We start from the raw sequence: 15,397 nt of genomic DNA on the forward strand, positions 1-15,397 counted from the left end.
GCATCTCATTGCCACAGTTTCGTCTGGCCTGATGACAACATGTTTTGATCAACAGAATGGTGGGATGTGAATAAAAATGGTGGGTGGCTCTGAAAGTCCCCCTGGTGGGTGATTTTAGCCCATGATGCTGAACCTGATGTGTGTGTGGGTGTCAGACTCTCAAAATCTTAGGAGATCATCTTTGCAATGATGGATGAAGGAGTGCTCCCGAAAAATATATTTGTGTGAATGATGCCTCATAGGTCAATCCTTAACTGGTTCAGTTACAAAAGTCTACCATCAAATCATCCTTTTGCCAAATGTGTTGAGATATGTGATTTACTCTTCTTCTTTTTTAAACATGAACTACTGTTCCAATGTTGCAAGTGATTGACATATTGCCCTTCATTGAGGTAAATAAGCACTGATTATATTCAGTCTTTTTGTTGTAGTAGTCATGAAATAAAGCAATTTAAAGGAAAAATTTATCAGTTTGTTCCAATATTGTTTACATAATATGGTCTGTTCTTTTCATTATTTGTTTTTCTTTCTTCTTATTTACCTGAGCCGGTGTGGCCAATGCATAGTCGTGTATGCTGTCTTTGCAATAACAAAGAAGGTAGCAGCTTGCACAGTAGGCCATGCAGGATGTTACGCTGGTTAGCACAGGAAAGCTACCTGTCTATAAGGTCAAAACAAATGTTAGTCGCCTGGACATGAGGAAGCTTATATCAGACAGTGGTGACGGTATCATTCTTGATGTCGATGGCCAAAAGATCTTGTCATGAGGCACCCATCCTTAGAAGAGTCTGACGCCCACGAAACTTGTTTTCCTACAAACGTCAATGAAGCGCTAGTTGGAGAGATTGTCAGAGATAAACTCTAGGAGACTTATAGAGGGCAGCTAATTTTCCCAGTGCACTGTCTGCCTGTGAATGCAGTTGGAATGGTAGAGGAAAGCTTTTAAAGGATCATCAGTGGATAGTATGGGGACGTCACTTGTTAAGAGTTTTAAAAGTTATCTTTGTCTTGTTTGCAAGATGTATTAATTTATGTGTATTAACTATTCAGATTCAGATACAAAGATTGTGGTATGGAGTAGCAGAGGAAAAGATGTTTAATGGTGATGTCGTAATCTATATCAATGAATCACAGTCTATATCCTAAGCATTTCCTGAGCAATCTGGTAGTTTGTATTATAGTTTACAGTTGTAAAGATACATCACAAACTGTGTCTTAAAGAGATGCTTTACTGTAGAGGGTTATGCTTTTCACCATTTATTAAAATATTTCATTAAAGGGCCCCGTTTTATCAAAAGATGTAATCGATTAGAAATTTCTTTACCACACAGGCTACCATAGACCTAAGATAGAAATCAACTATATAATGAATTATAACTCTTCAAAAAACAGGACCCAGAATAATTTGTAGAGAGATACTCTTACTCAAGATTATTGCTGACTTTGTGTAGACCAAAGAGTGCACCATTGATTCAAATATATATATATATATATATATATAACACAGTGCTTATATAGCGCATATCACTACCGTGGTGTCTCTATGCGCTTTAAGGGAGAGGGATGAAAGCAGAAAAAGGAAATGTCGTGTACAGTGTATGAACCATAAATGCAAAACCAAACTCATTCATAATACTTTCATAAAGGATGTAATGTTGTTATGCTATTGTTGAAAGAGTACAAACACACAAAAAAGAGATGTCTCATATACTCTGTAAACATGAAAGTGTACAGGCACAGAGTATGATAGTCATGTGGGTCTGTGAGCAAGGACCAAGCATTGTGCATGAGATGGGCAGATAACCCTCTTTTTTTCTCATCTTGGTAGTACACTAATACAAACCTGTGCAAAATATCTTCATGCAATCATTAACAAAAGCAGGTGTGTACTGAGTCAACTCTGTAAGAAGCCAGAGGAGTTATATCTAAATGACACACGAGACCAAGATGAAGTGGAAAGACGAATTAGTATGATTTATGGCACAAGGAAACTGTTAATTCATGTGGACTGAAGTCTCGTTGTGAGTTGATACCTCTTGAATGCTCACATTTGATATGTGTTTCAGTTTCATAACATTTTCAAAACTCTTGGAAATCAACCCACTGATATAAATATTCTTCATTCTCCATATTGTTCGAAACTATCTTGGAGTGGATGAACATTGTGACCTTGAAGCCCTGATGAAATCATGCCGGCAGTCACACATGTTTAGAGACCAGTGAAGGAAACATATTTCCTGCTAGGGAGGTTAATAACTAGATTCTAATGTTCTATGGTATTTGACGCAACATTCCTTGGCTGATTGATGATGTGGTTTCTCACCCAATTGTAAAGTCACAAATCGCATTTGAATTGCATCATTACTCTGGTTACAAGAATGCATAGAGTAGGTCCTACCAGTTGTATTTGAAAGAAATTGCCTGGAATAGATTAAAGGGGCATGCTAGACATACATGTACCTGACAAGAATAGAACAAAGTTGGCAATGGTGTACTGTCCAGAGAGATTTGAGAACTGTTTCAGCAGTATTCGAGACAGTTTGTGTGATGACTCATTTTGTGAAAAATTAGTTACTGCAAAACCAGAATTATTGGCTGCATGAAACTTTCGCAAATTGCTGTCCATGAAAAAATTCAGAGTATACTACATTGTGTAGACAAAAACTTTGGGGCACATTTTACTTTCACAAATCTTGGCTCCTTGCAAAATTCACGAAAATTTCTTGTCTTACAGTACTGTATACATGTAGGGGATGATTCTACTATGTTATATCGCTCCGGGATGCAATCCCATGATTATCTATGTTACCCAAAGATCAAAGTTTCCTGGTAAATGAGATATGTGTAGCTTCCTGCAGATTAATCTAAATTGGCTGTCAGAAATACCAGCAGTGGGCTTGGTATTGTCATTCTGTCATTACTGTCAGACTGATGTCATTGCTGTTAGACTGATACAGCAGTGAAGATGATGTAATGTCCTCGCTCTCTCCCTCACTGCTCCCTTACCCCCCCCCCCCCCCCCCCACCTCCTCCCCCATCACTTACAAGTCATTTTACAAGTCATGAAATGAGGCTGGCTAGAAATGCTGTCAGGCGGAGGTTGTGCTGGGTCACGGCCCACATGAAGGATGCGATGATGTTCCATACTTCATGTCACACGAACTCCTCATCAAAATTCACACTCCCTGCATCGGAATATCAAGGTCGTACTTCAGGACGGCGCTCTCCTGCCTTCAAAAAGCGCCAGCGACTTTGAGGAGGCATTGGGTGTCCGCTTGCAACGGCAGTGTCGCCGCCGCCGGGCTCCCAAAGTCTGGGTGGTGGCTGGGATGAGGGCGAGATGAGACCAAGGTGTCATCCAATTTGGCCCCTCACCATGGATACGGTGTTCGTGTCCTCTCATGATCGTTAGCACGTAAGGCGTGCAATATTGGCTCATCATTGAAATTGGGTCAGAGAGGTGGCTAAAAATAAAGATAAGCCGTAGCTGCACTTGCATTGAGGATGTGCAACTGTACTCCAAGTTTGCTCCGTGAAGAGAAATGCTTGGTATTGTTAGGTGCCTCTACCAGACATGATAGCACTGTCCCATGTGCATTTTGTGATCAATGTACTATTGATTCAGAGTGAGACATATCCACAGTCAATGTCAGTTGGCTTTCTTTTGCATTCCAATTTTCCAGGTTTGTATACCTTCCAAATGTGGTACTCATGATTGGTGGAAATTACAACCTGGAGGCGTTAAAAAAAAAAAAGATATAAAAGAACAAAACAATACGTTGCCTCATTAACTCATTAACTTTCATGTATTCATGGGATAGGATAGACCTACTTTTTGACATATAATCTAAACAGTTCTTTAAGTTGAATCTTTGAAATGCTTTGCTGTAAAACCGTTGTTTAATATGTTGCTAGTTCAGTTTTAAAAATGACTAAACTTTAATGACTTTTGCTTTAACATGATGTTCAATTTGTTGAAAAAACACTCATGCATTCAAAAGTGTAAAAGTTGTGCTGTCACTATTAAGATAATAATTGACTTACCAATTATCATCATGCAACTGTGCCATTTTCTGACATGGTTTTACTTCGACACTTGAACCCGTCTATGGACCAATTTGAAAATGGAGTATATCCAATCACCCTCAGATTTTTAATTTCCCATCAGCATTTTAAAGATCATTCTCAACTCTCCTTTGAAATTCCTTCCAAAACATTCCTTTCATTGCATCATTTTTTACTCTGTATCAGAGATAAAAGCATGCTGGACCATTCAACTATAAAAATTTGTTAGATGAGAATTTTGTTGTGAGATACAGTAGACAGTGAAGAAAATGTGTGGAGGAGATCGATAATGACCAAGATAAAATAATGCGTAGCTCGTTTGTGAGGGGGCGGATAGGAAGAAAACCTCACAAGCAGTGGGAGTTGCTTTTTTTTTTTGTTCATTACATGGATATTGCCATGTTCAATTATTGGTCATGCATAAAAAAAAAAAAAATGTCTTGAATATACATGAACCGTCAACACACTGTCCTGATAAAGTCACAAACATATAAAGCAGAGAAAGTTACATAAGATATTTGTTTTGTTTTGTTTTTTCACTGAACTTTACATCTGGTGACCTGCTTTCTTTACTGTTTTTTTTTTTTTTTTGGTGGAAAATGTTAGTTACATCACACTCTTGATGATGAAAATTGCATGACAGTATTTCAGTTTTCACCTGAATTGCTCAGATTTTCATTACTCCATACAATTTCTCATTACTTTTGATCAAAATGAATTTCTCTGCGTGGTAAATTCTCCTGTAAGGGAGAAGTGAAGTGTGCTTCAGGTTTACTTGATGTGATGAGTTTGTTGTTGTTGTTTTTGCAAGACTATTTACACTTCTCTTTCATAAGCCCTCTCAATTTCTTGGAAATGTTACCCTGTGATGGTGATTGGATCACGGAAGCTAGTATCAAGTTTCAGATCTAAAGGCCCCACAGGTGTAAGATGAAAAAACAAACAAACAAACAAACAAACATTGGACTGGTTTCAATTCAGTCTTGAATTATGGGTATGTTTAGATAGCTTGTGTTTGTTGAGTTAAGAAAGAGACCTTCGGAAATTTCTTCCAGAAATATGATATGATGACAATGATTACTAGTAGTGCTGTTCTCAATGCAAACATTTTGAAATTTGGTTGGCAATCAGGGTAGTGAAAACAAAGTGGTCCTTATAGGAGACGGGCCCCACCTTTTATTAAGACCACTTTGTTCTACTTTGTTTTTGGATATCTTAGGAAATTTTGTAACTGATTTTTATCAAATAAAACCTTCAATTCCTCTTAGAATTGTATGCTCTGTAATATTTCCTATAAATGGTTGCCTATTATCTTGCAAAAAGTTAAAACCTGAATTTCCATCTCAACCAAAACTGTACCATCCCTTTAACCCATTGAGGACGAGACCCAAGTATACTCGCTCAAGTGTCTGTGGGAAGTGCATGTTGTAGCAAAATCAGCCCATCCTCAATGGGTTTTAAAAGGACATTTGGAATTCCCTTGAGCCTCTCTTGCTTCGAAAATAACATCTAAATGTAGCACTAAGTTTGAATGCACATGACTGCCAAGGAGGTGCCGGGTGAACATTGTGTTCCCTAGCAACTTGGTAAAGATGTTGCAAGTGCTCTTTGAAGAGGGGGAAAAAAAGACAATACTATGGACTTTATGAAGAGACTCTCTCACCAGAGAACTGAATTTGGAAAGGAATATTCAGTAATGGAGGGAGTTAACTTTTGAGGCCAGTTTCTCCTAGCTGTCTCCTAGTTTGTCAGAAATGAATGCTTGATTACTTATTGATCCTATCATGTCAAATCAACATAACTCTGATATGAAATGCACATTCAATTGAAAATTTTGCACTGCAGCTCTTTATTGAAAATGTCCCACAGTGAAAGAAGGATATCCAGTCACCACAGAGTATATATCTATATATATGACACTTTTTTGGGGGTGGGGGGTGGAGAGGGGGAGATAAACAAGAGATGGCACTATGCTGCCTAGAACATGGTCTACCTCTTTGTAAACACACCTCTTAATCCTCATATATTAGAATATAAAAAATGCTATTCCTAGAATAGATTTCTTCACGTGGCAAGTTAAAAAAAAATAAGTTCCATGTTTGCAAACTTTGTGTGAACCCACCCTCCCTGCCTTCTTCTGCTCATGACCAACCGCTTAAGGCTGTGTCACACCAGCCTTGCGTGCGACTTGCAAAGAACAATTTTGACTACCCGGAGGTCCCCGTAGATGATCCGCACAAGACAGTACCTAGCATGTATCTCAAAAGTAGTCGCCCGGAGGTGCGCACGCATATTTTTTTACCCGCAACCGTGTTTAGGCCCTGTCACACCTTTCCGGGCAAACTACTCGGGCTTGTTACGTGTAGGGATTTTCTAGCATACCGGACATTCCTGAGGGCAGAAAAGGATTTGTGCGAGTCAGTGCATGTGTCTTACTTGCTGGACGCGTTATACTTACGAGTATACTGTGTGACCTTTGTACCAGTCGCGTGGGGGCTGACAACTCAGTGAAGGAATTCCTCTAATGGAATGGCTGAAATCTCACAGAATTTCATTATTTTGGCTGCATACGGGACTGCGAAGTACCTGCGTGCCTGGGAAGTACTGCCGCTAAGGGTCTCCTACTGGCGTTCTGCGTAGACCTCTATGGGCATTCCCGCGACTCACCCGGAAAAAGTTTTGGTCATGCTCAAAACTTGGCTGCGGTTAAATCGGACTTGCGTGAGCACCTCCAGGCTACTACGCGCTAGAACTGCGGAGAGCTCCGGGGAGTAAATTTGTTTCCCCGCAAGTCAAGCCGCAGAAGTTCCCCCGTACGGTATGACAAGGCATGAATGAAAATTGCAAACATTCTTGTTCGCCCGCTGAAAATCTTCTACGTGCTGGAAACTACCTTCTCGCCACAAGCCCGCTTAGCTTGCCCGGAATGGTGTGACACGGCCTTTATGAATGAATGAGATCCTTTCTTTCGTCTCATTGTGTCATATTACCATACATCCTTTGTTGAGAGTGATATTTATTGTGAGCAATTGAATATCTGAGTCTGTAGCAATCAATTGCTTGGTAGAAGCTGGCTGACTAGTCTTACATAAAGACCCATACAATTAGTTCGATTTGTAGAACCAAAATTTTGCCGATATTACCTCCTTTCATGAATGGCCTCTTGCTCTCATACATTTCGAAGACAGTGATACCTCTGGCCATATTTTAAAATAGATGTTACGCCTTCAGCATAGCATTGGAAGCAAAGTTTCTTCCCTGGTGCTAGAAAGCATGGAAGTGGGGTAGACTTGCCGTAGTGCCCTTGTAATGTTCAGAATGGATTCTGTTTGTTTTGTTTGCAGCCAGTGAGTAGAAGAGAAGAGGAAGTGATCAGGAAGTGATTAGCCGCTCTCTCGCGAAATTCATCAAATTCGTCTATTCCAAGGGGTTGGCGCGAGGTCGTCGGTCGGGTCTTTCAAAGGGGATTGATCGTTTTGTGTGCAGGGAATCATCGCAGGGGTTTAAAGGGGATTTGGTGTTGATGAGACGAGCTAAGTGGATTCATTTTAAAGTGCTAGTAGGCTTTTTTTTAGAAGAAGAAGAAAAAAAGATGTTTATGGGAAGGAAAGGGGTCAATGATTTGCTCTAAATGAATGATAATGCAGTGAATAGGGACCCATCTGATGTTTCTTTTACGACAAGAGTTGAAATGTAAAAAGAAACTCAATGGAGACAGTGTATGCTAAAAGCTTCTATGAATATCAGAGGCCTTTGGTAATGCTTGGAAGTAATATTTCAAAGCATTTGTGTGTGTGCATTACTGTAGTATCAATTGCAGTCATAATGTCACCTCATCACCAAGTTTTTTTCCTTTGCACATGAGATAAATATGTGGTGTTCTCTCTTGGTGTGTCTGCATGCACCATTGGTCTATATTTTCACCTCCTTCTCTGCTATCTGGAGCATGAACTGTACTTAGATATTTTTTTTTGCAATGCTATGATGTGCACTTCCCCGTAATAGTCTGCTCAGCTTTGAAAAATTAGATTATGGTAGCTTCAGCAGAAGTGAAAAGACCTGTTAGGTCTGGGTGAAGAGATATCTAATGCAGTGTTCAGAATACGATAGTAAAACATGAAGTCTATCACTAGGAATTCCTTGGAAAATGGAAAAGAATCATGAATATCTTTTTAATTACAATATCTCTCATCTCATCACAAGTGATCATACTAAATCATTAAAAAAAAAAATAGTGATAGTACAATCACTTATGATGTAAAGTGGTAGCCTTGACAATGTTTTGGTCAGACTCAGTGACGCTTGCACAGCCTCAGATGCACTTATGCAACCTTGTAAAAGCTATACAGAGTGCGTCCTTCCTTGACACATGTGAATGAAAAGAAATGGACCAAAAATGTATTAGTTTTCTTATTTCTTTGCAAAAATGGAACGGCATTTACCTAGGATGAATCTATATTTTGCAAGTATAAACAATAAATCCCACTGTGCTGTATTAACTTGCAAAATTCAAAGTTTTCAAATGTTATGTATATTACATTCTGAATAAATACATATTTGTAGTCCATGATTAGATTTCTTATATCCAGCATCTCATAGAGTAAGCCTAGCCTGTGGCTACATTTGGAGGGGGGGAAAAAAATGCTTCGTCTAATTCTTCTCAGTGTGAAGAACTAATATAGAGCTACACCACTGAGACTCGATGAATGAAGAATTGAGGATAAGCAGGATAAGAAAAGAGGAAGACGAGATGAAAAAAATTCAGCAAAATGAATCCAATATTTGCCGCTGAATGTAGCCTGGAGGGCCTAGGGGAAAAAGTGGAATTTTTGCGGTGGCTGGGATTTAAAGGGAGACTTCTAGCGATTTCATGAGTGCAAGAAGTAGTATTGCCACGCTACCAATGTATCAGTGAAAGTGCTTGTATTGGAAGACAGCTGGATGACATTTGAAGCCTGTCGCCTTCCTGTTTTCAAACTGTCAGGGAATATGTTGCACATCTCTACTATATAATCACCCTCATCAACCTGAATGTGCCTGTTAATACTGATATTTTGCAATGTTAACCCACTGCAAAGATTCTTATTTTGATATTCATGTAGTGTCGATCCTGATCTTCCAGTTTTGTGTTCAAGAGGACTTTGGTGAACAGAGTGAAATTATACATCAAGATGTTAGATTTTTTATTGCAAGCTGATGTAATTTAAGAGTTATGAGTTATCAAATTTCTCTTGTTTTCATTTAGCAGTGACATTGTTTGGAACCACATACAGCTGGCAGGCAAATATGATGAAAGTTATGATACAGTTACTGATTATATAGTTACACCACAAAGTTTGTAGACAAAAGTATCATGAGGTTTGTTTGTTTGTTTGTTTGTTTGTTTGTTTGTTTGTTTTGTTTGTTTGTTTGTTAAATCAGTAACAGAACAACTGTAGTCATGTCCCTTGCATATTACATCACTGCTGGGTTATTGCAATACATTCATTTGATGCAAGGATACAAGTTTGTACTTATATTTAGAGAACATTTTTGTGTGCAAGTCAATTGGAGACTTATGACGCGATGACGTCATCAACTTGTCTCGTTTACATTATGTGGTTGCAACTGATATCAGTGTTTGTGACAATGTCTGAGTACTCTAGAACTTTCTTTATATTTCTGATTTAGGTGAGACATCTTCCACTCAATTTAACTCCACTCCATCTACTAACAACCAACTTGAAGAAGGAATGATATTAATAAAAAAAAAAATGAAAATCTGCCATTGTGTGGAATATGAATCATGTCAGTTCAAGCCATGCCAAGCTGTATATTCCACAATCCAACTTGAAAACTGAACACCAGCTATATGTCTGTTCAGATTTGACAAAGTTACATGTATGTAAATGCTTCACAAGAATTTTTACCAGTGAAATGACTGATTGTATTTTTTGGTCAGTTTCATGTGTGGGTGGATCAATGTTGGCTTGCAAGCCTAGGGCTATTTCTGAGAGTTTCTGGCCAACATGGTTATTTTTGATACTTTTGATAATGTGCAAGTCAGCATACAGCAGATAAACAGACAACCTGATATGGCGGCAAAGCAAGACACTGAGGAGTAGAAAAAAGAGTTCTTGTTTTTTCCAAGTTGAAGGATGCTGTAATCTAAATTTTCTAAAAGATATAAAGGCTAGAAATTTGTAAGCAAATTCCAAATGGCTTCAGTTTATGAAATCTTATGACGTGCATGAACAGGACATCTGCCGGTTGCTGTAGGGTAAAAAAATGACCACAATGCAAGTGGGAAAGGTGTACTAGCTGGCTCGCAAGTTTTGAAAGTACATTGTAGTCTGTGGTCGGAAGTTGTGAGGCACCCAGTGAATCCAGAAAGATAACAGTGATTTCAAAGTATGATCGCCAGGGACCAGTCGGACAGCGAGGTGATGGATGGTTGGGCCGTGAATCGGGATGCATCCGTTCGCAAAGAGTCTTGTAGGAGTGAAGCTCACCACACCGTGACACCCCCCATCAAAATTGGCAAAGTGGGAATTAGAGAGAAAAAAAACGTGGGGTTGGGGATGGGAATGTTAGAGCAATGAATAGGAAATGTTGGAAACACCAGCGCAGATGATGAAATATGAATTATGGAAAAATTGAATTTGTGATATGAACTGTTGTGTATTGTATTTGTGAATTAGAGTCTTTCCGTTTGTGTAGGTAATATTGGATTTTTTTCTTTTGCAAAGCAGTGTTGCTCTTCACAGACATTAGAAGGGTATGAAAGGAAATTCTGGGATTCCTCTACTGTTAATACATATGTTTACAGTAAATTATAGGCAGGTTCATTAGCTTTGGTAGGCATTATCAGCAAAGTTGTATTATATTGATACGGAGTTAGTGGGTAAAATGTAGCAAGCATTTGCAAAATGATGCAAATTTTGTGATCTGGGAGCTCTGATTTCAAGGTATGTGTGTGAGGATGTTTATTTGAAGTTCAGAACATCCTCGGGGGCAATGGTAGTCAAAATGGAAGACACTTGCAAAAACAAGTTCCAAATACTTTTATGCCTCATGTAAGAGAAGAGTATCGAAGACTGGTGTATCATGCATGATATGTGTCATGACAACGGAACTCAACTTTTGATTAATGGCGAAAATGGTGAAAAAAAACCCCCAAACTATACAAACCAAAAACAAACTAGAATGGCCGGAAGGTTTTTATGTATGTGGATATCCATTAACTGGATTAATGACAACAGGGGGCCTGATTGATTAGCCTGTACTGTTGGCTAGAGTCAGACGGATGTCATAAACTGCTCTTTTAAGAACTCTCTCTCTCTCTCTCTCAAGGTTCATAAAAAGCCTCATGAAAGAAGAAGAATAGAGTGTATTGTCGTCAGGACTCACAATGGCAGGTGTTCGTAGGCTTTGTATATGTCATAAACCGGCTGTGATAAACTGAAGATGTGACTCGCCCTGAAGGGAAAGGTATTTGAGTGAGAGCAGGTATAAAAACTTTGTAGGTTAGTGAATGTTCCGGGGCATGTTGGACAAATCAGTGTAAATGTTGCGACAGTTTCAGTGGCTGTATTGTCAGTCAACTAATATGGTGAGCTGCAGGCAATTATAGACTTCTGCAGTCCAGTGACTGTTTCTAGCACAGAACTCTCAATTCAATCGGCACAGAAACATCTCTATTCTTTATTTCCCCCTTTTATCAGCAGAGAAGTTTTCCATCTATGAATCTAATGATCATTTCTGCAAAATTATGCTTGTAGAAATCTGTTAGGACCAAGGAAAATGATAAATAACTTTATGATAATTCAACTACAATGATAAGATCTTAAAATTGTATGCTGAAACCATGTTAGGAATATGAGAGAAATATATGTGGTCATTTGATGAAGGCAGTTTTTTTTTTTCCAGTGGCCATTGAGATGGCAAGGTAGAGGATAATGTTGCAGTGTTAGGTGTCACAAGTGCAATGTACTTTGGGATTGTTCATAGAAAAGTAATCTGTTCATAGAGAAGCAATCTGTTCATAGAAATGTAATCTGTTCATAGAAATGTAATCTGTTCATAGAAAAGTAATCTGTTCATTAGATAAAGTTTCTCTGTGGTTTCATCAAGAAAGAGCTTGCTTACAGATTTGAAATGGATCAAAATAAATATTTTTTGTTAATGATATCCATCCACCATATGCCAGATTAATAAAGATGTATTGCTGGCTGTCAGAACATACTTCCTTGACTATAGAAACTCATCTAAAGTACAGAAACCCGGAATGGACCTCTCAAAGTCTTTGAAACTGCCATAAAGCACGCAGCTGGATGTGATTGTGCAACCCCAGCTCTTGACTTCATTTTGATAAATGTTCTCATTATGTTCTTGCCAATCTTTTCAGGCAGTTCATATTTCTGTACCAAGATTTTACGTGTGTTTATATGCAAATGTTATTCCTTCAAGTATCTATAGAGTATCAGGACTTTTGCATACTAGGCTTCTTCTTTGTGGTAAATCTTGTGATAGTAGAAAAAAAAAATGGAAAGGTTTTACACTAAACTGTACATATGGTACCGGTACCCAATTGGCTCAGCAGTCAGCTTTCTTCAACTGATGGCTCCAGCTTGTATATATGTTGTCATCAATAGTCTGGCACCTACAAAGTGCATTGTACATTCTAATTGTGGCAGGGGCTAAGAAATATTAACAGTGAGTTCAAGTTAAGTCACCAAAATCATGATTTTGTGTGTGTGTTTGTGTGTGTGTGTGTGTGTGTGTATGTGTGTATGTGTGTGTTCTTGTGAGAAATGGTAGTTGAAAGAGACTTCATCAGTTTTGAAGTTGCAAAAATCATACTCTGGCCTGCAATTTTTGTGGCAATGTTTTGGGTCGGCTTGTGGTATAGTTGTCCGATAACTTTTCACTAAAATGTTTCAGTTTTGATACTGAATGTGAATTCTTACCTGTCAGTATGAATGTCCCCAGTGTAATATTTTCAATCTTTTGATTTCAATTGATTGTGCCTGCTGTGCTGCATGAAATGCTCTCACTCACAGCGTGCTATTGCTGCTATACTTTTTATTGAAATACGAATGTTGTTTAAAGTTAGTATTTTTGATGGTTGCTACATGTCTGAATAATGTAATAATTTTCAATTTTTTGGATAGTTTTGTTTCAAGGTCATATGAGTATCATAATCATTACATAAAGTCTGCATGTTTGATACTTCTAAAAAATGTCTGATAATAAGGTTATGAATTGAAATTTATGACTAACACTGCCATGATCTATGGAGCATAGCATTACAGGTTTTGCATGTCCTTAACTTTATTCAAATCTCCTTTTTTTTTTTTTAATCTAGGTACATTTGCACCACATATTATCAGCATGGCTGCCTCCAGCAGTTTCTTCCCAAGTCCCTGGACCAGTTCAGTGAGTCCACCCTCCACTCCATTGCCTGCCAGATCTCCGAGGGACTGGCCTTTCTCCATGACAACAACGTGGTCCACACCCGCCTTGAGTCGACCAACATCATGATTGGTGGCAATCCAGGGGTAAGTGGAGTTGCCTGTGTGTGGCATTCATAATACAATGATGCAGTACATTTGTATGTATGTATGTATGTATGTATGTATGTATGCATGTATGTATGTTTGTATGTGATTGAATACCGTATGTCAGTATGTTGGTACCTGTGTGTGTGTGTGTGTGTGTTTGTTTGTTTATGATGAGTAATAAGATCAATCTGAAAAGGAATGAACAGTCTAGAAGTAAAACTAGGAGTGCACCAGGATATCAAAAATTCAGCAACTTTAACTAAATGAAAGGAAATCCCTCCCCCCCCCCTTTTAAAACAATGATGATAATACCATTACACTGTCAAGTGTAAATACTCTGCTCTGGTCATAAGCTCTTAGACTTTCATTCTGTGACTAAAGCATTGTCGCAAGCACCTCAGGACTTTCAGTCCCAGCAGTTTAATATGATGTGTTGTGCTTAAAGGGACTGTACAGTACTGGTTGAGATGGGGATTCATGTTTTGAACATTCCTAAGTGAGATAATGAAAAGCCTCTTATGAAATATGAAAGAACATGTAATTTTAAGAGGATTCAACATTTATTTGATGAAAGTTGGTTTTCAAATGGCTGAGATATCCCAAAAAGTGCTAATAATAAAAGGTGACATGCCACAACTCTATTAGGATCTCTTTGTTTCACCTTGTTTTTGGATATCTCAGCCATTTCAAAACCGATTTTCATCGAATAAACGTTTGATACCCCTTAGAACTGCATGCTCTTTGACATCTCATAGAGTGGTTTCTGAATATCTCGCAAAACGTTAACAGCTAAATCCTCACCTCGACCAGAACTGTACACACCCTTTAAAGGGATGGTACAGTATTGGTGGAGATGAGAATTGGGTTTCAAACTTTTTGCCAGATACCAAGAAAACACTTATGAAATAGTACAGAGCATACCATTTTAAGAGGAATTCAAAGTTTATTTGATGAAAATCGGGTTTGGAATGACTGAAACATCCAAAAACAAAGTAAAACAAAGTGATCGTAATAAAGTGTGGGTCCCACACTTTATTAGAATCGGTCTGTTTTGGATATCTCAGCCATTTCAAAACCAAAATCTTTTCATCAAATAAACATTGAATCCTTCACGGAATTACATGCTCTTTCATATTTCATAAGACGTTTCTCATTATCTCACCAAAAAAAAAAAAAAAAATGTTAGAAACCTGAAATTAGGTCTCAAGCAAAACTATACGATCCCTTTAAATGAAGTTACTCCAGGGGGATGTGGGGGACACCTCACGGGTTGCTCATAGCAAATTTTTCCTTAGGGTTTGTTGCATTTGTTGTGGTGTGCTGCTCCTTTCAGAATCAGGTATGCAAGGATGGCATTTCGATGTGATTTATTCTGACGGGGAGGAAATGGGAAATGAAATATTGAATCTTCTGTGATGGCTGTCTCATGAGGCAAATATATTGCCATTAAAACTTCTGCCTAGTCTGTGTGTTGAGTTTCCATGGTATTCCTTGTGGAATCTATATCTGTCTATCCCATCCCTCACTTCTTGTGTTATTTCCTGTGGTCACTGTTGCGGACGGCGGCCTGCACGATTCAACCTCCCTTCCCCCTTTTCCCCAGCAAGTTTTTCACACGCGATCTGCCATGCGTTGCGGAAAACGCTGCTTGAACACCACCCATTAAACATCTGGCTCTCAGCGGGCTTGGGTGGACCTCTGGGTGAGGGGGAAAACCGATTCCATCTCCCAAATCTGTATTCCAAATAACAAGAGGAGGAAAATTGATGGAGAAAACATGAACCAGCTCC

The 15,397-nt window shown here is 38.6% G+C and overlaps 1 protein-coding gene across 1 annotated transcript in view; it reads left to right on the forward strand.

Annotated features, from left to right (window-relative positions):
• Positions 1 to 15,397, forward strand: part of LOC140230113 (uncharacterized) — a 117,035-nt gene that overhangs the window by 18,460 nt on the left and 83,178 nt on the right. Inside the window, exon 4 of the mRNA XM_072310314.1 lies at positions 13,412 to 13,604. Within this exon, the coding sequence (XP_072166415.1) occupies positions 13,412 to 13,604 (193 nt within the window). The remainder of the gene's footprint in view (positions 1 to 13,411; positions 13,605 to 15,397) is intronic.

This window comes from Diadema setosum, chromosome 1, assembly GCF_964275005.1.
Source record: "Diadema setosum chromosome 1, eeDiaSeto1, whole genome shotgun sequence".
Classification (NCBI taxonomy): Eukaryota; Metazoa; Echinodermata; class Echinoidea; order Diadematoida; family Diadematidae; genus Diadema; species Diadema setosum.